This window comes from Electrophorus electricus, chromosome 16 (genome assembly GCF_041902795.1).
Source record: "Electrophorus electricus isolate QZ-2024a chromosome 16, ASM4190279v1, whole genome shotgun sequence".
NCBI classification, from domain to species: Eukaryota; Metazoa; Chordata; class Actinopteri; order Gymnotiformes; family Gymnotidae; genus Electrophorus; species Electrophorus electricus.
Genome location: NC_137512.1, coordinates 18048552 through 18071190, shown reverse-complemented (window position 1 = coordinate 18071190; position 22639 = coordinate 18048552). Strand labels below are relative to the sequence as shown.

At 41.5% G+C, this 22639-nt stretch overlaps 2 protein-coding genes across 2 annotated transcripts; one reads left to right on the top strand and one right to left on the bottom strand.

The window, feature by feature from the left end:
• Positions 1-3285: 3285 nt before the first annotated feature.
• tmem178ba (transmembrane protein 178Ba) lies at positions 3286-7255 on the top strand. The gene is made up of 4 exons (XM_027013862.3): positions 3286-5296; positions 5919-6035; positions 6257-6394; positions 6550-7255. The coding sequence occupies exons 1-4, from the start codon at positions 4915-4917 to the stop codon at positions 6804-6806; spliced, it is 894 nt and encodes a 297-aa protein (XP_026869663.1). The 5' UTR covers positions 3286-4914; the 3' UTR covers positions 6807-7255.
• Positions 7256-7317: 62 nt separating this feature from the next.
• cnot4a (CCR4-NOT transcription complex, subunit 4a) lies at positions 7318-22383 on the bottom strand. Its single transcript, XM_035532141.2, has 13 exons — positions 22161-22383; positions 20275-20492; positions 19746-19943; positions 15170-15256; positions 14947-15048; positions 14694-14819; positions 14371-14495; positions 13982-14191; positions 13793-13850; positions 13396-13651; positions 12359-12793; positions 9255-9488; positions 7318-8872 (listed from the first exon to the last, which is right to left on the bottom strand). The coding sequence occupies exons 2-13, from the start codon at positions 20446-20448 to the stop codon at positions 8553-8555; spliced, it is 2325 nt and encodes a 774-aa protein (XP_035388034.1). The 5' UTR covers positions 20449-20492; positions 22161-22383; the 3' UTR covers positions 7318-8552.
• Positions 22384-22639: the final 256 nt, after the last annotated feature.

Below are 22639 nucleotides of genomic sequence, written 5' to 3'. Positions count from 1 at the left end.
GCACGTTGTCGAGCGGGCCAGTTCACACTACACGATCGATGGTACTCAGGTTAATATATAAGGCTCATCAATCATTGATGGACATTCATGCTTGGCATCTGAGAGACCTAGAGCGTCTCAGTGGTGCTATGGGTGATTTTCCTGTCAGGCATACTATACTGAGAAATTTTTTTATTGTTTACATTTGTTGCTGTTTCAAATAGGCCTGACTTTGTGCTTAGGACATATTGATTGATTGTATAATAAATTAGCAAAAGTGACAAGTGAAAGGTAAATGTAATTTAGTGCATGCATTGTACCATCATGAGACTGCATCAGACATATGAGTTTCCATACTTGGAGGATAACAAATTGAACGAATCTGTGCAGGGAACAGCAACCCCATAGAGCTGCACTGAACTGTGCCAGTGGTTATAACAGTCTCTCTCTCTCTCTCTCTCTCTCTCTCTCTCTCTCTATTTCTCTTCGTCTCTCCCCCTCTCTCGCCCTGTTAAAAGTAGTCAAGGACAGGCAGGTCAGAAGACTGCAGCACCCCTCAGGCTCCTGCGGTACTCCATGAAACTCAAAATTCAGCATTTTAGGGTGCTTGCATGAATATGAGAGTTTGTGAAAGGGAGACACAGAGAGAGAGAGAGAGAGAGAGAGAGAGAGAGAGAGAGAGAGAGAGAGAGAGAGAAATAAAATACAGAGTGAGAGAGAAAAAGAGCTGTTAAAGTTCAGCATCTAGCGTACTGGTGCTGTTACATTAACGAATAGTACTACTATCACACCAAACACTGCAAACGTTTTAACAGAGGCATCTTAAAATATTCTGAAAACAATTTTCTGAGTCATGTGAATCCACTTTAAAATTTTGAACAATGCATTTATAAAACATCAGTAGTTTACAAAGGAGGCAAAACAAAGAGTTGGAGCTTTTAAGCAGTCAAACTAGAATAGCTTCATACTCTGATCTGAAGTATGCAATGCTATAACTGGCATATTAATTTCAATCTTAATCCTGAAATTCAACTGACATTAATGTATTGATGTTCCTTTAAACTCAAACTGGTCATATTGGAATACTTCTCAGATAAAACTGTGGGCATAATTTTTTAACAGTTGCTAATCTCATTTTTGGAGAAATAAGGCAGATTAAAGGTGTTCCCCAGTGGCCAAACAATTTTTTAACAGTTTGAACAATAACGGTATGTTAAGGTCTGTGCTAATATATACTGTATTGACAGAATTTTTTTGCAATATTCAACATGCACTGCACAGGTGTGTGATGCAAGAATGTGTATATATGATAAAAAAATCTACAGAATGCTCCATTAAAAATGCTGGCCTGTGTTTGCACCTCATAATATACTGCTTAGGCTAGCTGATGGTGTATGTAAGCAAAGCCACCCCCTCCTTCCACAAACCCTGCTGCTGAGTCACTGTCACTGGCCTGGAATATGCCTGCACTACAAACATGCTCACCTTCCTCCATTAGTGCCAGATCAGCACCTGAGGAAAAGTGATTGGGGATATGCTCTAGGGCAAATACACAGAAAGTAAATCCCTGGAAACATACTCAATGTTGTTATTTCTGAGTGTCTGGCATCTGCAGACTCATTTAATATACATAAAATTGAAAGAAATCAACAAGAATCAATGTGTGTAGTCCCACTGACTCCTGACTATATTTGCTACAAGTGTGTTAACACTGCAGTGATCTAGAATGTCATATGGAGAATATTGCAGTGATGAGGTCGCCTTATGCTTTGTTAGACACTAGTCCAGCAAGATTAGACTGGGACAACGAGACTTCTACAGACGGTAAGTAGTCTGCTGCCACCTAGTGGATTCAAGACTCCGATTCAAAATTGCTCTTAAGGCTTATAGTGTTATTGCTATTACTGCTGAATAGGTAGCTATTTTTATTAAATGTTCTGAACCAAATTTGTATAATGTGAATGCACAGTTGCATAAATATAGGTAATCATAAAGGTTTCAGGATAGCACACAAGTTTTAGCACACAACGGGATAAGGGGTCATTTATCTTTTAGTTAATTCAGAGTAATTATAATTTTCTTGTCTCTTTAAAAATTAGAACTTGATTTTGGCGGGGAATTTAACCAATCCAAAAAAGCGTGGAGGGCGGTCGATATGACGTCCGCGGAACTATATAAATGGTTGCGAACGGTACTTTCTTCAGAGTACATTTCCTAACCCTACTTTCCGCTGGGTTCTTGTTCGGCGCGTTTACTGTTTTATCTCTAGCTTTCAGTAAACAACAGGAACCTTTCCAGTCGCTCCGGTACATAAAAAAAGCTTGGAGAGTACTCTCTTGTGCTCAGTCTTTCTGGTTTGAACGTTTTGTGCTGTGGACAGCAAGGCTGCCGCGAAGAGTTTTCCTCTGCTGCACAGCGTTTCTGAACTGGAAGGGTAGAAATTGAGTAGATTAAACTGAGTGTGGCTCGTCTTTGCTAATCTTTCAGTGGTCATGCAAAGTGGCCTGCGCTCAAACATGCTTTACATAAGCAATCGTTAACTTGCTGTTATTGAAGTTGCTCGCTACTGTTGTTTGCGTGATGTTTATTCCTATATCTCATTGATTTGAGCCACCATAAATTGTGTAGCCTAACGATTTTACTAAGGTGTTTCCTGGCATCTGGGTATTTTGACGTGTAGGAATGTTTCATTTGAATAAACGGGCCAAAGTTCCATCCGTGAATAATGCAGTGGGACAGATTTTGAAAGCTTAGCTTGTTTTTGGTTGGTCTCTGCCTGAAAACATGCAGGTCAGTGATTGGCAGCTAGCTAGCATGGCTAACCCAGCTACCAATAAACGAATTTGTTCTGGGGCATACAGCTGTATCTTGTTAGCTCCTGAACTGTAGGTTAGCAGTGAGTGATACGGACAGGTTTCCCGTCGATCGGACGACTTGGTTACAATTTATCAGATGTTGTCCAGTTTTTCTGTGAAATGGTGTGGATTATTGTAGATAGTTTCAGATCTCAGTCGTTTTACCTGATTTCAGGCTTCGACTGCTCAGCTCGTATGCTCACAGGAGTTTCAGGGTGGGTGTGTGGGTTTTTATTTTTTTCTCTCTCCAAAGAATAAAACTGCCAGTTGCTTGTAATCACAACCTAACCTGTTTCGAATTTTGAATGTTATGCTGAGGCTACACCTAGCTACAGGTTTGAATTTGCGTTCGGAAGACAGGCTGATGAGTTTTCTTAGATCTTTGCTGCCCGAGTCTAACTGAAACCTGATGACGTCCACTAGACTTAGGCTAATGCTTACATTAAAAGACTTTTAAATGCGACTCTTCTCTTGGACAAATAACGTGATTACTTTCAGGAATGTTTTTGAATATGTGTGCTGTAGTGGCCAAATCTTCCGCCATCCAGCTTGAACACGAGTGACGGGCACAATCTGAAAGACGTCTTTCTTTCGGTCGTTAATCTATGCATATGTATCACATATGATTTGGTTAGCTAGGCCTTATAAGTAACTGCAATGGCATAGACTGCATTTTTGATAGATAACCTACCCGAAGCTGATGGTCCCTTCACAGCTGCATGTTTTTTGCAAGATATGCTGACTGATGAGTTAAGGTAACAGAGGACAGCCTGTGAGATCCAGTGATGAGATGTGGCTCCTGTAGGATACCTTGTAGTGAAGGTATAGAGTAGCTTGCAAGTTACTGTTAGTAACTAATTCAGTAATGTTATTAGTCACCTATGTTGCATCTGCCATGCATCTACATTCACTGGCCACATAAGTACACCTACCTTATAGCTGCCTCTTGTACTTTTACGGTATATTGCCCTCTCTAATTAGCCAGGCACTTTGTTCATCACTAGCATGGTTCTGACCCCTGCTATTGCATACTACTTGGGCGGTAATCAATTATAGGTATAGCAGTGACACTGATGGTTGTGGGTATTGCGCTATTGTGATGTTGCTGGAGTTAGAAAATGCGTCACTCACTGCCAGGTTAAAGGTTGTGAGTGGTCTGCCACCCACAAACACTCAGCCGGCTGCTGTTCTGTAGGTGTGACTGACCATTTGAAGAGGTGGAGGACGGCACCGCTTCTGTAGTATCTAACTACAACTACATTATGCTTCTTAAAGTAAATGTTTGTAACGTTTCAAGACTGAAAACCTGTTCGATTCGGTCTAGCTTTCATTAAGGTTCAAGACACTGTTTTTAGCTCCCAGAGACAGCATTGCGCTGCTATCACCCAGCTTTGATTTTACGCACCTTATGCCTTCGATTCATTAATTAATACATCAAAGGTATTTTTCTTTTTTTTTTTCATTGTTTAGTTGTTTTTTTCTTATCTATTTAGATCATGTCTACTTAATTTTATAATATTTTCTGTTTAAATAATTTGTTGTATGTAACCTTTTTGCAAGAAGCTTCCTGAGGTGATATTTCTCGCGATGTAATAAGCTTAATTATTTAATTCTTCTACGTCTGTGTAAAGCACTTTGAACTGTCACTGCCTATGAGAAGTGCTTGATGCAAATACCTTGCATTGCCTAATAAAATATATGGTGTATATATTGCAAAGTTTTTTTGTGGTTCACGTATTTTTTAAGGTAATGAAACCTATTTGATTTATTTGAAGCCTATACTGATTGCCATGTGTCAGTATGTAGTTTAAGGAAGAGCAAAAGGTTGGATGTGATACGTCGAAAACTAGTCGCGCAGCCAAGCCTGTTTTATCCTCCGTTAATACAAAATGGAAAATTAACTGACGTTCGGGCGGGCCTGCATTTTTGTTTTTATTTAACGAATGATGGATAATCAAAACAGCTAATTTTCACGAACAATATAATTTTGTTAAAAGATGCAAATGCTTAATTTCAATGCATCGATTTGAGGAGGAGCTGTCCATGGTGGGGTGCTGATGCGGCCTTAGGAGAAGCTACGATGGCGACGGGGAAATGGCTGTTGTACACGGGTCTCTGTCTTTCTCTTGTTGCCTTGTGTTTCCTAACAGTCGCAATTTCGTCAGACCATTGGTACGAAACGGACGCTAGGAGATACAAGGAGCGCTGCCGAACTTTCTCGAACCGTCGGAGCGACCCAGGTTTCATTTACATTCCCAACCACAGCCTTCCACTGCGTTCCAGTCGAACGGCGCTGGACCGATTGGAGAACCGACGCCTGCTGAATCGGAACCGGCGTCAGCTCTTTGCAATGAGCGCGGCGGATGAGTGCAGTAGACGGTACAATTCGACCAACATGGGGTTGTGGTCCAAATGCTATAGACTTGGATTTGACCAAGACATCGAAGAACAAATTCAAGAAGGTGAACATTAACGCTAGCTACGACCATTTACATGTGATTGTTAATAGTCTATATCAAATCTACGATCGACGGGGCCACGTACACTGAATTAAACTAATGACAGCAATGGTTAGCAATTATCTTCCTGAGAATACTTGCTTTGAGCTGTATACCATATGAGAAATTGTTAGATTCGAGACCACCAGTCTTGGCAGTATTCTAGATCTCGACAAACATTCTTTAAATCTGCCATAGATCTTTTCGGGACTCATTGTAATCACTAGCTTTTGGACAGTTTTAGGCTCATCTACATTTGGAATAAATAGTATGTCCAGATAGGCAGAAATTTAAATCGTCAATTGGGACCATTACTCACCATGTGATTTTACACACGATGAGTAAGTGTCCTTTCATTTGAATTGTTATTAAGAGATTTAGACCATATGATCAGAAGCAGAATTAAGTCAAGAGGCCATCTGTGTAGTTTAGTCATACTTATTATGAAAATCTCTCTATTATTCCCAGCTCTGTACAATATTTTGTATTGCAATTTGTCAGGGATGACGTGCAGCTAGTTGCCCTCTTCTGTGTACTACTGGTACCTGATATAAATCACTGAAACTTTTCTTTAAACTTCATTTAGGGACAATTGAGCGGTGCTCCTACATTAAGTATTACTATTCTTCATCGTCATTGGTGCGGAAGGACTTGTCCCACAATACTACCAGGACCATTCAACAGGATGACTGGCATGCCTTGCGTAAGTCAATCACTATATACAGAAAATAACTCTAGAGAAGCCCTATTTAGCATTAGAATTTTTATGCAAGTTTATAGAATGTTTTTATATTAGGTACAAGAAGTGGAAAAAATAGGTATCCATAATCCAAAAGTGTTCACTTAGGAGTGCCAGTGGCTTGGATGTACTCCATTGATGTACATGCAGCATCTCTGGATACAATCTTAAACCTTATTCCCCAGATCTGCGCCGGATGACGGCTGCCTTTATGGGCATGGCCCTGGCAGTCATCCTGTTTGGCTGGACTGTGGGTCTGCTGGGTTGCTGCTGGGAGCAGGGCTTGATGCACTATGTGGCTGGCCTGCTTTTCCTCATGGGAGGTTAGGCTACACTAAGTGATCACCTCTTCTAGAGCCCCTTGGAATCTGCCCAGGATTTGTTGTCTTTTCCAGTAGTTCTTGCTTTTATGCCGTTCTGTTTTGTGCTAACCATTTTGCTTGATATGCTCATAAGTGATTCTTTTATCTGCTCATAGGCACCTTCTGTATCATTGCTCTGTGTACCTGCGTGGCTGGCATCAATTTTGAACTGTCCCGCTACCCTCGTTACCTGTTCAGCCTGCCAGATGACATAAGTCATGGTTACGGCTGGTCCATGTTCAGTGCCTGGTGTGGGCTTGGTCTGACCCTCATTGCTGGTTTCTTCTGCACGCTGGCACCTTCCATCCAGCCCCCGCCCCCAAGCCGCACCACCAACCCCAAATCCCGCATGGAGAACGGGACGGTCTGTTAAACAGCAGCTCAGAGAGAGATGAGATGTGAAAGAGCACTTGGAACCAAAACAGGAACTAATCGACTTCCTGAAGGGAGCGAACCCTGCATGCTCCACGTGCGTTTGTTTGAATACCCACAGCTAATGTAAACAACAACAACATGACTGTAGGCCGGTTGTGGCTCTATAGGGACCTCCAACATGAAAAACACATTTGTACAGATGTATAAAAAGCGTTGATCCTGATGTAACTTTGGGCCATCCTCCATGGAGCTGTTTTTCATTTTAGTGTGACTTATCCACTTTATTCCTTTGAGAAAAGACTGAAAAATGTCATTTTACTTTTTACAAGATAATTAAATTCACCTGTTACATATATATCTGCTAACAATGATAACTTGTCGATAACATTGTGCAGTTGTTTTAAGAGTGTCAATTACATCATTAGATAATAAAACAATTTAATAATTGTTCTACCTTATCATCTTTTAACTTGTATGAAGCGGAGAAAAAACAATGATTAAAACAGAGGAACTGAGTATTCAATTTTATTTAGGATTTTGTTGTTCCAGACCTGCAGAAAAGGAGTCAATTATTTTATTCTTTTCGCTCTTCACTTCGTGTTAAATGTGTTATCTCAGCAGCATGTTAAAACCAAAAGGTTGGACTATATTGACTTTGCCTGAAAGAATGAATGATTGTGTCTGATAAATACTGTTTAGGATGGGCCACACAGTAGAGGGAAAGAAAAAAAGGGAAATGATTCGGAGGCCCTGAAATAGCCAGAAGTAATTGTGTTACTGTCTTTAACGATGCTCACATTATCAGCAATCTCGTCTTTGTCTTTAAAACCATCACCCTTCTTTGCTATCTCTATCCTTCCTTGGCTACTGAAACCTGCATCACTGACACTTAATATTGATGGGTTTAATGAATGTGTTCTGCGGTCTTGATGCTTCTCCCTCACTAGGAGCGGAGAGACTGAGTGCCACACAGTGGCATCTCAAGTCCCCTGTAGATCGCCTGCTAGTGAGTCAGGACCTGAGCCCCCAGCATTCAGTGGGGAAGCGCTCCACCCTCTGATACAGAGGTACAGCAGTGACTCCCCCGATGCCGCGTGGGGGCCCTCGGAACCCCCTCAGGGGACCAGAGGCCGCTGCACATGCACCGCGTCACCAAGTCTCGTCTGTGGACCTGTGCCACAGACTCGTGAGGCAGAGACGCCGGTGTGCTGCGTTGACTCCTCTGAGATGACCATACATTTTCAGTCATCTCCACTTTGACAGAATAGTTGCAATCCCCATCACTGAGCAGACCGGCACATTCACAGTGCTGGGTCGGAACAGCAGCCTAGGATGGATGGGAAACTGGTGGGCGAGACACTTCAACAGTCTAGTTCTGTTCTCTTTAACCATTAGTTGCATTTGTGCACTTCAAACATTCAACGTTCCTCAAACCTCCTCTCCTGCATGTGTGTGTGTGAGAGAGTGATAGCCATTTCTTTCACCAGAACCATCTGCATTAGTTAGGAGCCTCTGTATGAGCCAACCTAATCATCACCCTCACTAGTTTTGCTCCGCGTGTCGTTCCACACCTTACAAGGCGATTTAAAGTGTGCCTCAAAAAAAAAAATGCTGTAAGGAGAGGGGTCAGACGAATAAGAGCTTATGTTATGTTATTAATGATGGGGATATTCTGCAGCCTCACGCGTTGTTACAGTTAAGTTAAAAGGAAGGGAGGGATGTGGATGGAGCTGGAGGCTTGTCCCTAGTGGCGGTCCATGCCGGCGCTCTGTAGGAGGTCCGTGGCGGTCTGCGCCGGGGGTCTGAAGGCTGTCTGGAAGCCTGGGGGTGGAGAGTGGAACTGGCTGGGAGTGAGTGTAGGGGGCGGGAGGTAAGGGGCCCAGCCGGCTCTGTGCAGCGAGAGCTGGGCCGCTGCGTCCAGCAGGCCGGTGTGCTGTGCCTGGGGCGCTGCCCCCGAGCCACCGGGTCCATCTGCCTCCGTCAGCGCCTGCAGGGATTTCAGCCAGTGGGGCGGGCTGTCGTCCTGGAGACAGTCCAAACTACTGCCCGCAGATGCTGGGACACCTTGAGTGGTGGGAGGGAGAATTGAGAAAGTAAAGTAAGTTGGTCATTCTTTCCCATGTGCTAGTTTCATTTCATCATGCAGATGTTTTTGTTTAGGGTTGTTTTATTGTTGGTGTTTTCATGTTGACGATCTCTTTACAAAAAAATACATTTGTTTGGCTCTAATGGTTTAGTCACGTTAGTCATAAGAAAAAGTCAGCAAAAATCCAAGTACAATGGAATTTTTACATAAAAAGATTACCCAGTCACAGACAAATACAGACAACAGACACTGCAAGCACTACAGACAATCCCCTAATAATAGGGTGGTTAGTTTAGCACTAGTCCTCACATGGTTACTGATAACTGTCTATAGCATATGAGGAAAACCACTAAGGCATACCGGTGATGATGGCTGGGTCCATCCAGCTTGCCGTGCCGTCCCAGCTCAGACTGTGCGAGACCCCTGCTGACCCTGCCGACACCCCAATGTGATTCACGCTGGAAGTGGAGGAGGAGGAGGAAGAGGAGGTAGAGCTTGGGAGGCCTCCGAAGTTGATGTTGATGTTTGGCAGGAGAGCTCTCAGACCGTCCTGCCATTCTTTCACGTTGATGCTTTCTGCTGAGCTACTGCTTTCTGTGAGGGAAAAGGAGCACAAAATCTCTCATGAGGAGGAGAACTGCAGCAGCTTGGGGAAAACACAACTGACACGTAAAAGCCCCAAGCACAGCGGGCTGGGAAAGAGTCCAAAAACTTGATATTTAGAGCACTGGGTTACACTTGTACAGCTGTGCGTATCCCGGGTGTGCGGTTCCCTCCCCCCCCCCTCCAAACGCACGCGCACGGACATGCGCACACAGGGCTGTTACTAGCACAGACTACCCCAGTACTGCACTGTCACAACACTGGCAGCCTGTCACAACATCAACACTGACTGCCTTCTATGCACTTTCTATTTGTATTACTATTTAAGATTAGGTTAAAATGTCATTTTATTTTTATTGTAGAGCTGTGTACAGCGCTTTGATAAACTCAGCCTCTCCTTGTCCCCACCCTCCTGCTCTCTCTCCCACATACTCTGTATTAACTCTGATAAGTTAGTCTATGTTCCTAAATGACCAATACGTATTATTGACATCAAGCATTTAATATGGGCACTGCAGTCCAAATTCCAATACTGGAGGGAATCGTCTGCCTCTGCCCCTCCTCCCCAACACACGAAGCTCATGCTGGTTGCCAGGCTGAGCACATGGAGCCTACAAGTCAGCACAACACTAAACTTTGACAATGGCAAGCGACAATGAGTCCTACACTGAAGGTTGATCAGCTAATGTTTACATTTACAATGTTTTTAGTGTTGGAAATTATAAACCAGATAATCTTTTTATAACTCTGTCATTCAGGGTTCAGCCCCCTTAAAAACTGAAATTTTCCGCAATCCATATTTTTTCAAATAAATTCTCTCACATTTTGTGGCCCGTTTCACTTAAGATTTTTTTAGGGCTCCAGCAAACAATCTTTCAAGTTCTCCCCTTCATTTGAACCAGACTATATTTACCATAGACTGTATTTGCACTGGAATGCAGATTGTGGCACGAGGGTTTTCCTCTGTGCCTCAAAGTTGGCTAGTAACACAGTTAGATATTCTCTGAAGTTACAGAATAGGTGTATCAGAATTTAGGCTGGCTGGTTAACATATAGGCATATAGGTGTTCCCTAAAGTAAGTGATGACTCATTATGAAGTCTTTGGTAAATATTATGTCGGTGCAGCAAATCACATCACTAATATACACACAAAAAAGACAAAAGAAACTGTTTCATAAATGTTATGAAGGTAGCTAGTCAATTTGAATAGTGAAAACTGGAAAGGCAAGTGCATCGTTTTGATTATATGGATGCGCAATGTCTCACTCATAAATGGCTGCATGCGAATTAAGTCCTATAGATATACATTTGGCTGCTTGTAACGAGGTCAGTGACTGGTCCTCATAATCTAACTGTGTAAGGCAGATGAGTGGGAAAAGCAGCCAGTAGTCATCTTATTGCTCTTCAACTGCAGTAGGCTATACTTGCCTAGTTACACCACATTCCACGTCCATGCCAACCCACTTTCTACATATGCAACTAAATGTTTGAGATAAATTTAAATCACTTTTGCAATTCTTTATATGTGTATTCTAAGCTTCACCAATTGTCTTTTTCACTGGATTTGGTTGAAATTTGTACCAAACATCCAAAAAACCCTGAGGATAATTTACATGTATTCACATAAATAATTTGTTGCTGAATGTTTTACAGTAATCAAATTAATAAACAACAAAAAGGTACTCAAATGAAGAATCTTAACAACTTCAAAAATTAATCTCTCTCATAGTTTTCACTTTCTTGCAACCAAATTTAGTTTCTGTTTAATAGTAACACAGGTCTACAACACATGGAAGTTAACACAAACAGAATTTCTTTTCTGGAATGTAGCTTGTTAGCTAAATTGGCTACAAAGGTGAACATACTGGCTGTAGCACTGTTGTCACAGAAGCATTTACTTCAACTTAGAAAGTTTCCTTAATATCTGATGACATATAATTGTAAATGTATGATTTAGTACAGTAAAGCTGCAAAGTCAATATCAACTAATTGTACAATGTTAATGTTAGTGAATAACGATAAGAGTTTAACTCTGATGCTGAATGTATGATCCCTCAATCAAGATGAATTTTGCATACATTTTCCAAGAATCATAAGGGCGTATCCTGAGGAGGCACAATAGACTAGACAGGAGGTATTACCACAACAGTCAGAAACATTTAGAAGAAAACCTGTAGGGAAGCTGAACAGTTCGATTAGCAGTGTGATTTAGCTATTCAGAATATTTCCAGGCTTCAACCAGTGCTGCTATGGCAGCAAGGATGAGAGAGATCGCTGTAACGTTACCCAATGAACAGAGATATGTAGGAGAGGAGGAGAACAGCAGCCAATAAGCTTCTGGGGGAGGCAGCTAGGACTGAGAACCAACAGCTGAGATGGGTGTTAAAACGCATCTTGGGTGACTGGATCACGGCTAGTATACAAAGTGTAAACGTCCACCAAGACGCATTGTGATTAGATCACTCAAACCATGTGCTGAGGTGGTCAAGGACACATTCGACCACATATATTTTGTAGTGTACAGGTTATAGCGTCCTGATGTGTCCCTGACATGGCAGTAATGAAAACCTAACACAAGTGGTCAGCTGGATGGCTAGGAGACATGCGATGCAAATGAGAAAGTGCTTCAGCTGTCCACTTCTGATCCGATCACCCAACATGCATTTTAAACCTAAGTGTAAGCACATCCTCAAAGATGTAGAAGCAAGGCAGGCCAGAAAAGTAGATTTTTCAGTAAAAGAGCCTCATTTCTATTCTACCGTGCCTTGTAAACCCCCCCCCCCCCCAACTCCCAAACCAGACAGCCATCATGACAAACTGAATGACATTCTGTGGGAAACACCGCAAAGCGTCCACTCACCTGATATGGGTATCCCCCCGAGGCCTGTGCTGTGGTGCTGATGCGGGCCACTTGCGTCTAAGAAGTGGCTGTGCGTGAGTGCTGTGCTGGCCATGTGGCTCACGTGCGTGAGATTGTTGCGGGTGGGCAGGCCCATCCAGGGGTGGCGTGAGGTGATGTGTGGCGCCAGGCTGAAGGAGCCAAAGAGGCCGCGGTGCAACGGCTGGGGGCCGCGTGGTTGTCCGTTGGGGATGGCAGCTGTGTGGGGTGGGAGTGTGGGTGAGCAGGGCGGGGCCTCCTGCACAGAGAGCTCTTTCTCAATGAGGTCGGCCAGGGCCTTCCGGGTTACATCGAAGGGGTCGAAGCCTAGGTCGTCATCTTGCTGCTGCTGTTTGGCCGAGGAACCAAAACCAAAGGCAGCCTGCCAGTCCGTGGAGGAGGCGACAGGGATTGTGTCTGGAAGGGATGCACATGGCGTTACTGAGAACACTGCAGGACAGGCATGCTTTGTGTTTCTTTGCATTTCTGACTGAACAGAGGCTTTGCTGCAGTGTTCAGGCTTAACACGAGCTCTGCTGGGTTAACTGGAGGGCTGGAGGATCAAGGCACTGCAGTTTTGTTTTCTCTCTGCACTAATTCAATTCACTAATGGCTTTGATTATATAGCTGACGATCTGAATCATGCACTATAAAGACAGAAAATGCTAAGCTATGCATTGCTGTTGATCTCTAGAACTGGACTGTCATACCCCCTGGTCTGGGATGATTTAACTGTGAGTCACAGCAAACACAGCCAATGCTAACATAAGTACAGTGACTGGAACCAGTTTTCTAGTTTCAATCCTGTAGTAGTTCAGAAATGGCAGAGTTGAATGCATTCACTGCTTTGACACACCCCATTCAATACATCAAATAATAAATAAACAAACTAATGAATTAATTATATAACTCTACATCATGTAATTCAGGGTTTTTAGGACCTGAACAGGTCAATTCCAGCAAAAACAGCTTTGGCCCCTCTTGACTCCCACTGTCCTCACTCAGGTGAGGGGATGTACCTGAGGCAAAAAGGCTGTGGGGTTCGGGGGTCATGGGCCACTCTGAGCCGCCCTGCGGTGAGCTGGGGAAAGAGGGCAGTCCACTGGGGAGGGGGTTGGGGTGCCTGAAGTTGCTGTTGTCTGAGAACAGAGACTGTGACTCGGCAGCTGCTCCCTCGAAGGGGGAACGTGCTGTGAGGTCTGCCATGCTGATGGGCACCACCAGACTGGGCTTTGATAGCCCAGGAGGCGGTGAGGGTGAGTCACTGCTCGGAACCTGCAAGACCACCAAAACACAGCAAGATCGAATCACTGTCTACAACTGCACTACACTTGAGATTAGCTGACAGAAGAACAGGTAAAACACCTCCCTCCTACACAAAGACAATCTAAACCATCTTTGAGCTGTAGTTCATACCTGTTGTGTGTTCTCTCCGTTCCCTATACTTACAGGTTCCGTTGGTTTTTCAACAGGACTGAAACAATATGAAAAAGGTAAGTGGTTAAGGTAGTTATCAACTTGTAAACTGCACTCACGTGAACAAAGAACTTCCCTGCCAACCGCTGCACTTTGACACTGCTTGCATTAGTCTGTGAGGCTGTGTACCTGGCAGGCTCTAGGGCCGAGGGGAATGCTGGGAGGCCTGGGCTCTGGTCCGTGCTGAGCTCGGGGTCTACTTCATCTGGAGTCATGTGATCTGAATCTGTCAGGCAGTCTAAAAGTGGTGGGGACTTGCGATGTTCTGTAGGTAAACCGTTAACTAATTTGCCATAGCTCTGTAGCAAGGGCCAATTCTCTTTACTGGTACTATTCTGTCTGTGGATGGAAAGGACAAATGGAACAGAGTTGGCTCACAGAAGTAAACAGACAAACTTTGTTCACAGAGATAAAAACGTATAGAGAAATTATAAAATTTAAAATTAAAATAGTGACTTAATGAAGACACGATGGTTAGTTGTTAAATGTGCAACACTACCCCCTTAAAAATAACATACCTTTGTGTAGCATTTGATTTGCCTTTTGACTTCTCCCCTCCACATGTTGATGTTTGTAGAAAGTTGGGATTCAGTTTGTAAAGATCTTGCAGGAGTTTTTGTTCATATTCTTGGTGTTTCCCAGCCTAAACAAACAATATCAAGAAACGACAGATTAATGGTATATATAAACAAACTGATTCCTCAAAATCTTTGTTTGAAATCCCAAAGCTAGATAGTGCTTCAATTTATTTTCAATTTCTAGAAAAGTGATAGTGATAAAATTGCTGCTCTTTGAATAAAAAGGGTTTCATTTTTCAGTGAGCAATGTTTGCTGCCTTTACCTGCATTTCCTCTTTAGTAAAACTAGCTGCCTCATCTCCCAGTTCATGTAAATACATACAGTCTGGCTTGGGGCACTGCATGCTTTTCAGAAAATAACTGCAGTATTTTGTTGTACCTAAAGAAGCCTTTGAAAGAAAGAAAGAAACAAAAGAGGTTTTACATTACTTTAAAACAAAGTAAATCAAGTTCCTTAACATTTTATTATGACTAAAACCATTTAAACATACCCAAACGTTAAGACATTTCACTTACCTTAAGTGTTCTACCATCGACTACCACATTGTTAACACACTGTATTGCTCTTAGGGCATCCTCTGAGCGGATGTAAGTAACATAGGCACTGGCACTAGGACCCTGTAGAGAAAACATAACAGTATACTGATTTTCTCGTTTGTTTTCTTGCATATTTCAGTTTATAGTAGTTTTTTTTATAGTATTTGAACCACACTTCTGTGGACCATGTAACTTCCATCACCTGTGAGCCTGCATATGATGTACTGTTGTTGATGACAACTTTATGTATTTTGCCAAACTTTCCAAAATATTCTGGCCGTTTAAGAACCTGAAAAATTGACAAGATGAGCATAGTAATATTTCATATACAGCATAGAAAAAACATTTAGTATCAAAATGAAAATTTTTTCTACTTGATAATGTTGCATAATTTCCACTGAATAAGCATATTAATTAATCAAGTAAACTAATTTATAAATAATATATAGTATATAGTAATATTAGTGACAATAGCCCTATTTGGACAGGATTAAAATTTACATAGGGTCCTTTTACTTTTTACAGGTGCCTTTGTTTCTGTCTGAAATATTTATTCCTCTTCCCTGAGAAAATGACAGGGCAAATTACCTACAAGTTTAAACTCAGTGCTCATGCAGTGCAGTTACAAATGTCCGTGATTTTCCAGGCAGATGTTGCCTCACATTGGGGAAAATATTTTTGACGTGATCATTTGTAAGACTCACTAAACCATTTACTTAGTCTGGATGGTAAATCTCTTCCACACCATATGCTACCTGGGAGAGCTTTTATATGGAGGGAAAAAAATAAAAGCAATGAGCAAAAGTAAGAACCAGCAGGCTTATTAAAGGGACAATTATAAATATAATTGCAGCTACTAGTTACATTGCTGAGTTCCTTAAAGGTTATTGTTTACATCCAAACTCATGCATCCATTCGAATTCATGAGCTTTAGCACTGAGGAGGGGTGAAAGATGTTTCATTACAAACCCATGTAAAACTAATCTCATACGAATAGGGCTGATGTTCCAATACCTCTCTTGTAGTTCAATTACATTCACATGAACAAGATATAGAGAAAGAGCTTTCACACAAGGAAACAAATGGTATCATCTTCTTTGCCAAATATTTGAGACAACTTAACCAAATGATTCCTTGATGAACATCTTCAGTTCCTTGTTTAGAAAAAAGGTCTTTAGCAAACAGGTATACAAACAAACAAGTTTGCACATCAAACAGGTATACAATCAAGCAAGGAGCCACTAAAGGAAAAGGTGTTGGAAAACCCATCACAACTACAGGGCTTTTCCGGGTCAAACGACATAAATGAGGTTCCACTTTATTTTTCATAGTATATTTTGTAGGTCTATGTTTTTTTCAGCCTTCTCTTCTTTCACCCTATATGACATGATTTTACTCACTTCGCCCCCCCAATTAAAATTCGAAGTTAGTAGCAGGCCTCCCCCCACCATATATCAGCACTACAAGGACATGGTGGAGACACATGATAGGTGAGCTACTCCGTCACACAGCCTCACAAATGGCAAATATCTTACTTGATGTGTTTTTGTTTAATGAGACTACGCCAACGCTTGCCACCAAAGGGAATGCAGACACTCACGTTCTCAGGACCTCCAGGAATAGAAAACAAGTGTGATTTGAACCTAAATCCCTGAGGCAGGGATAAGTGGTATCAAACTCTGAGAAAGTTCTGGTTCACTGATATGTAATTGGTCCAAATAGGCTGGGCTCAGCTGAGAACCTAATTTAGACCTTGGGTTGCAGAATAAATAAACTTTACGCCATTTTATTGTTCCAAACCAGCAATCCAATGAAAAGCATCCGAGAAGCACAAAACAGCATTTACTATCTAAATGAGAACAAATCTTAATGAGGAGACCAAATAGCCTACATAATTAAAAAATCATTTGGAGAGCCTGCAAGTGCATACATTTCTATGTGACAGTAATTACTGTGATTGGTACACACTATAGAAGCGTAATCCTAAATATAAATGAACTTTTCATGGATTAAAGTCTCCATAATAGTACTAACCAAACTCTATATCTGTAACATGAACATGAATACAGATTAAATATTTAGGCAGCTGCTCGTCAGCATCTTAGCAAAAACATCTCAAGAGTGCCAAAAAAGGGGTGTTCACAAATTAGGCATGCGAGTAACTGATTCCCAAATGAAGCCATAGGTAAGACTGGCTTCATGGCCCCATACAGTCTCTGAAATTGTAACTAAAGCAAAATTACATTAGAGACCATTTCCATTACAGATTCTGGGCTGGTAGTCAAAAAGTATCTCTCAGTGGTTGTGCAGTTACAGGATCAGAGCTGAAATGACCACACCTGACCTGACCTCTTGCCCCCGAGTCGCCTGGCCAAGCCCTGACCATCACAACTCAGCCTCTGTCCAGACCTTGCTTCCACTTATTGGGCATGTGTCCCAAAATTATTAGCAGTGAATGCCAGGGGATTTTAAAACTATCCAGAAATGACTTGGTGCTGAAGCTAGCTTTGGAAACTCAACTTTACATGTCACAATGATGAAATAACAATAAGAAGGTTATTGTTTACTGTTCATGAGACATACAACTACACTGATAAAGACTGATGCCTAGCTACAAAATACGCCAATGGAAAATATTTCATATTTCCAAAAATAAGTGAACACCCATTAACGTATATGTGAATTATATATTCTTACTTGTATTAATCTATTTCGAAGAAAATGGCCTTGAATTTTCTGGCTGTGCTGGGGCACTGCCTCACACCACATTTTACTAATTTTATAGGTAACAAACATTTATTGCCATGTTGATTTGGGGGACAGAAATAAATGCGCCTCCGACAAGGTGGGTGGAGTGGCACAACAGGGAGTGTGACATTTCAAATCCGCGGGGGCAATGTCAGTACTCAATCCATGTTGGCTTAAAACTGCACTTGCGATACCTCCTCCTCGGGTCTGGGTAGTGCAAGTACAACACTGCACTTTCCTTACTCCACGCATGCACCATGAAAACACATCCAATTTCTCACAACAGGATTTTGACCACACACAGACAGACACTCCAAACAAATTTGCAATTACTAACCAAATACAACTGATTTTATTGATTCTATTGTGACTATTAAATGTAAGTCAGACAGTGGGCATGCCATCACACATGGAAAATTATATAATTTAAATCAAATAAAATTCATCATATCACAATTATGAAAATATTCTTTTTATAATACTTATTAACAACAATAGCACAATAATAATTATTAACAATACCAACAGTAATTATGATAGTACTCATTATTATTATTATTATAATTGTTGTTCACTGTGGTGAGAGTAAAATTAAGAGATTATTATTATAATCCACCAGTGGACTGCATGCAGCGGCAGGAAGCTGTTTTTTCTTAGCTCTTCGACACACATCATTGAACCTATTCCTGCACTTTACTGCAGTTCTCCGAATGACACTGTAAGAGGTTTCATTTCAGATTTGAGCTACCTCTTCCCAGGCACATTTAATCACATCAGACCTAGGAGGTCTGCTTAACGTGCCATATATTTTAGCACGGTGACTCTGTACTTCCCTGAAAAGTATGCCTGCTTCCTCATGTGCGATTGTTTTTGGTGCTACCATTCCTAAATGCTCGCTGCCATGATGAAACTGTCACTGCACTGTGTTGCCAGCTCGTGCTTGGCTTTCACAGGGAATGACACGACTTTGTCTGATTGGATATTGCGACAGCACGTCTAACCACACCTGGTGTTCATGTATTACCCAACCTTTTTTTGTAACTGCGCCGATCTGCACCAGTCATGAAAATAGCAAATAACATTTTTGCCATGCACGTGCCAGCGTCATGGTCTTATGGCATATCATAGCGCCGTCCACAAAAACGCATCCCAATGTCTTAGGTTTCAATGCTATTCATTTATTCTAGATATCTGACCTCTTTATACACACACACACACACACAAAACGAGTCCCTAGTCTCAGCTCTGGTGTCCTTATTATCAACATTGTATCCTGCTAGTCATGGTAACATCATAGTCCTTTTAATGAATGACGCTGTTTGATCCCAAGTATTCATTCACAAAAAACCTGTCAGTTTAATTACCTAGATGTTGTTAGTGATGGCTAATTTTAGTCCCCAAACTACATATCAGATGCTACAAAATATCACTGACATACAGATTTTGAATCTTTCTCTTTGAACACTCCTTGTTTCAAGTTCTTGAGTGCTGTGTTTATAACATCACATGGAAATAACAGGATTTTATCACATAGGAAGATGAAACTGCTCTTGTACACAACTCAACCAGATTAGTGCAGAGCAGCCTAGTGTCCAAACTCATAAAAGAAAGAGTTACCAAGCTCTGATACCATGTCAGTAAAAGGTGTCGTCACGCTATGCACACATTACCTTACATTGCTTGTGTCCATTGTACATGCCAAAGAACACCACAGCAACAAATACACAAACTACTTCCATAAATTAAAGTAGTTCAGGTAACCAACATTATTGTGAAAACACAGCAGTGGAAATTTTCTACCAGTCTCCCATTCTATTGTAATGAGTAACACTAACAATCAGAGAGGGGGTGTCCAGAAAGATGTGAGAATAAAAATCACCTCCCCCTTGTTTGGATGCTAACATGCAAGTGAAACACTGACAGGCCAACTGTCAACTGGAGAAGCAGTGTGAGGCATTTTCTGACTACCAGCTGTAGTCCATGAGCTGACCAGCTCTCCTAATCTAAGTGTGACAGTGAGTGGCACTCACCTCGGGGTCAGCGAGTCTCTGTGAGAGTCCCACAACAAACACCAGGTTGCGCTGCACGACACGTACACTGGCCAGGTGTTTGCGGTTCTCTGTCACCTTCTGCTTCCTCTCATTCTGCTTCTGCTTTTTCTCGCTCTTTATCCTCTGGATCTCCTCCTGTGAGAGGGGCTTGTACACGGCCGGGTCCTCGGGGTACGGCTGCAGGATGTGCACCCAACGAACGATTAGTATGCGCTATCTGGACAATTTCCAAATATCCCCATAAAACAAAATCAAGACACAGATTGGCAGTGTGGAAATATGACAATTATTAAGTATATCATTTTATAACTGTCAGAGTCTGTCTTGGATGACAAGGCAATTTGCCTGTGTGGATAAACAAGGCTCATTCATGTGTTAGAATCACAGCTTAATCACTGATCTAACTGCAAAGTGAAAAACCGATGGTAATTTAGATTTCAACAAAGGCATAATTTGGTAGCACTGCCAGTTAAACTTCCCGTTTCTCTGGTGTTCAGGAGCACCGTACCTTTCGGCACGCTGGGCACAGGCCGTTCTCATCCGTGCGAATTCGATGCCAGCAGAAGCGGCAGATCTGGTAGCCGCAGGTGCATGGGAAGAAGTTCACGTCGTCGATCTCCAGTGGCTCCATGCACAAAGGGCACTCCATGGGGTCCTCCTTCAGCTCGGGACTACGGGACATCCTATTGCACTGGGAAAGGAGAGCCTCAGACCACAGCGGTTCACCTGAACAGGACACAGAGCATCAAGAAGGAGAGGAATAAGGACATTAGCTAAAGGTGAGATCTGGTTGGGATTGCTGTCTGTTTTAAGAACAAATGGACCAACAGCCTGCTCTGCTTTCGAAAGATCTACTTGTATCATAATTACTACTTGTATCATAATCATTAAAACAAACTGATTTCCTATATTAACAATTCACATTTAAAGACCTAATTTAAAAATTAACTTTTTAAATATCTATACATGTTTCTGTGAATATATCATGCAGCGAATATCACAATGACCAAAACTGAATATAATCAAAGTTCTTTATGGCCGACTGTGAAACTGGACTGGATTATTCATCAGTAAACACAGGAAGTTTTGAGAAATACCCTGAAAATTGGCAGAAAACCCACCATGTTACCAGTCATTGGCTATGAGTTCATAGTGATGTGCTGAGGACATTTTCTTGACCCATTACTCCCCACCAAGAACACACTGAGCAAAAAACTAAAGCTGAGTTAAAGATGTATCTTTGGAGGTGAAATAAATGCACACAGCTTCTTTCTCAGGTTAAGAAACATTATTCTACTCAAACAAATCCATTCCCAACACCTGTCAAAAAACGACTTAAAAAGACCCACCAAAGCCAGAATTTTTAAAACAATTGAATTCTAATCTCAGAATTAATTTTCTTAAAATACTGAAGGAAACAGTTAATTCATAATTCATGGTCAACTTTAAATCCAAAAAACACCTAAGCATACTGCAAAGACACAATTTCAGGTTCTTAACGTTATTGTTTGCAAATAGTACTGTCGGTATATTAAAAGAATCACCAATGGTGATTTCCAGTGATGATCCAAAACCACTAGAAATACATTGCCCATTTTCAAAAGACAACTTATCAGCAATCTGAAAAAAATCCTAACAATGTATCGGAAGTGTTCATACAAACTAATTTCGCAACTGATGCAGAGACATCTGTCTTCGGATTTCATTTGATATAGTCTATAACCTGATCCTATATGAAAACTAGTCAAACCACAAATAACGCCAACGCATTTAATGGCAGTTGGGTGGGTTGGAGTAAACAGATCGGAGTGTAATTATATTTTCCAAGAATTTCTCCTATACCAAACGCTGTGAATTTGTGTCACATCACTGTGTATTCATAACAAAAGAAACACGGCTAGTGTGTTTCACCATTACAAGCTCGCGGAACGTCAGATGTGCTAAAAGCCGGTCAGGTGCTTCAACAGCTGGGGCAGAGCTTGAACGGACGAGCGGCAACGAAAATACAGCGGATAAGCAACTACTTTTAATTCATCTACATTCAAAAATTAACGTTTAGCCTCTGGCATTTTAACCTAAATTTTTGACATAAAAATCACATCTTTTCAACAAATATTTTAACTGGCTAAGTGCCTTATCCATATTGCAATAATGCGGCCTACACTGCCACAAAGCCTGCGCCTCTCCCACTAATCGGTCCGACAGAAGAGTAGGTACACCGCCTAGCTATGTCAACCTTTGACTTCTCCCCTCAACTCACAGTTACGCTACGATTTAATAACATGAGTGGTATCGTATTCCAAACATCCACGTGATTAGCTATATTAAAACACACATTCTCGTTGCAATTATACGAAAATGACTTATAACGAACGTTAGTTTATGAATACTCACTTTAGCTAGCTTTCCAATTACAGGGATTCCACTTCACAGATAGCCTATTCACACGAAGTTGGGGCGGTGATGACTGCCTCCGAACAGCTTAGATTTCTTTATTGACTTATCCACCTCTTATTTTAAATATCGGTTTGATGTTTTCCTTTTCAGTATAACTATTTCTTCAGATAGCAGCTTCTTACCACCATCTTACACTGAAATGAGGAGGAGTTGAATACAGTAACCATTCACCACTCACTGAGTTTGCGCAAAGAGCATGTAAATGCATTGTGGGTGATGTAGTCACCCTACATTCTCATCCAAACAGATCCTGAATTAATTTCTCTTAAACTTAAACATAGCTAAGGTGGGTTTACGATATCATTGGCTTATTAAACAAACAAATAGAAACAAAACATTCAAATGATAGATTAAGAAACAATGGAAAAAATCGCAAAACAGTAAACGTTTTATTATTTTTAAGAAATAATTTTTTA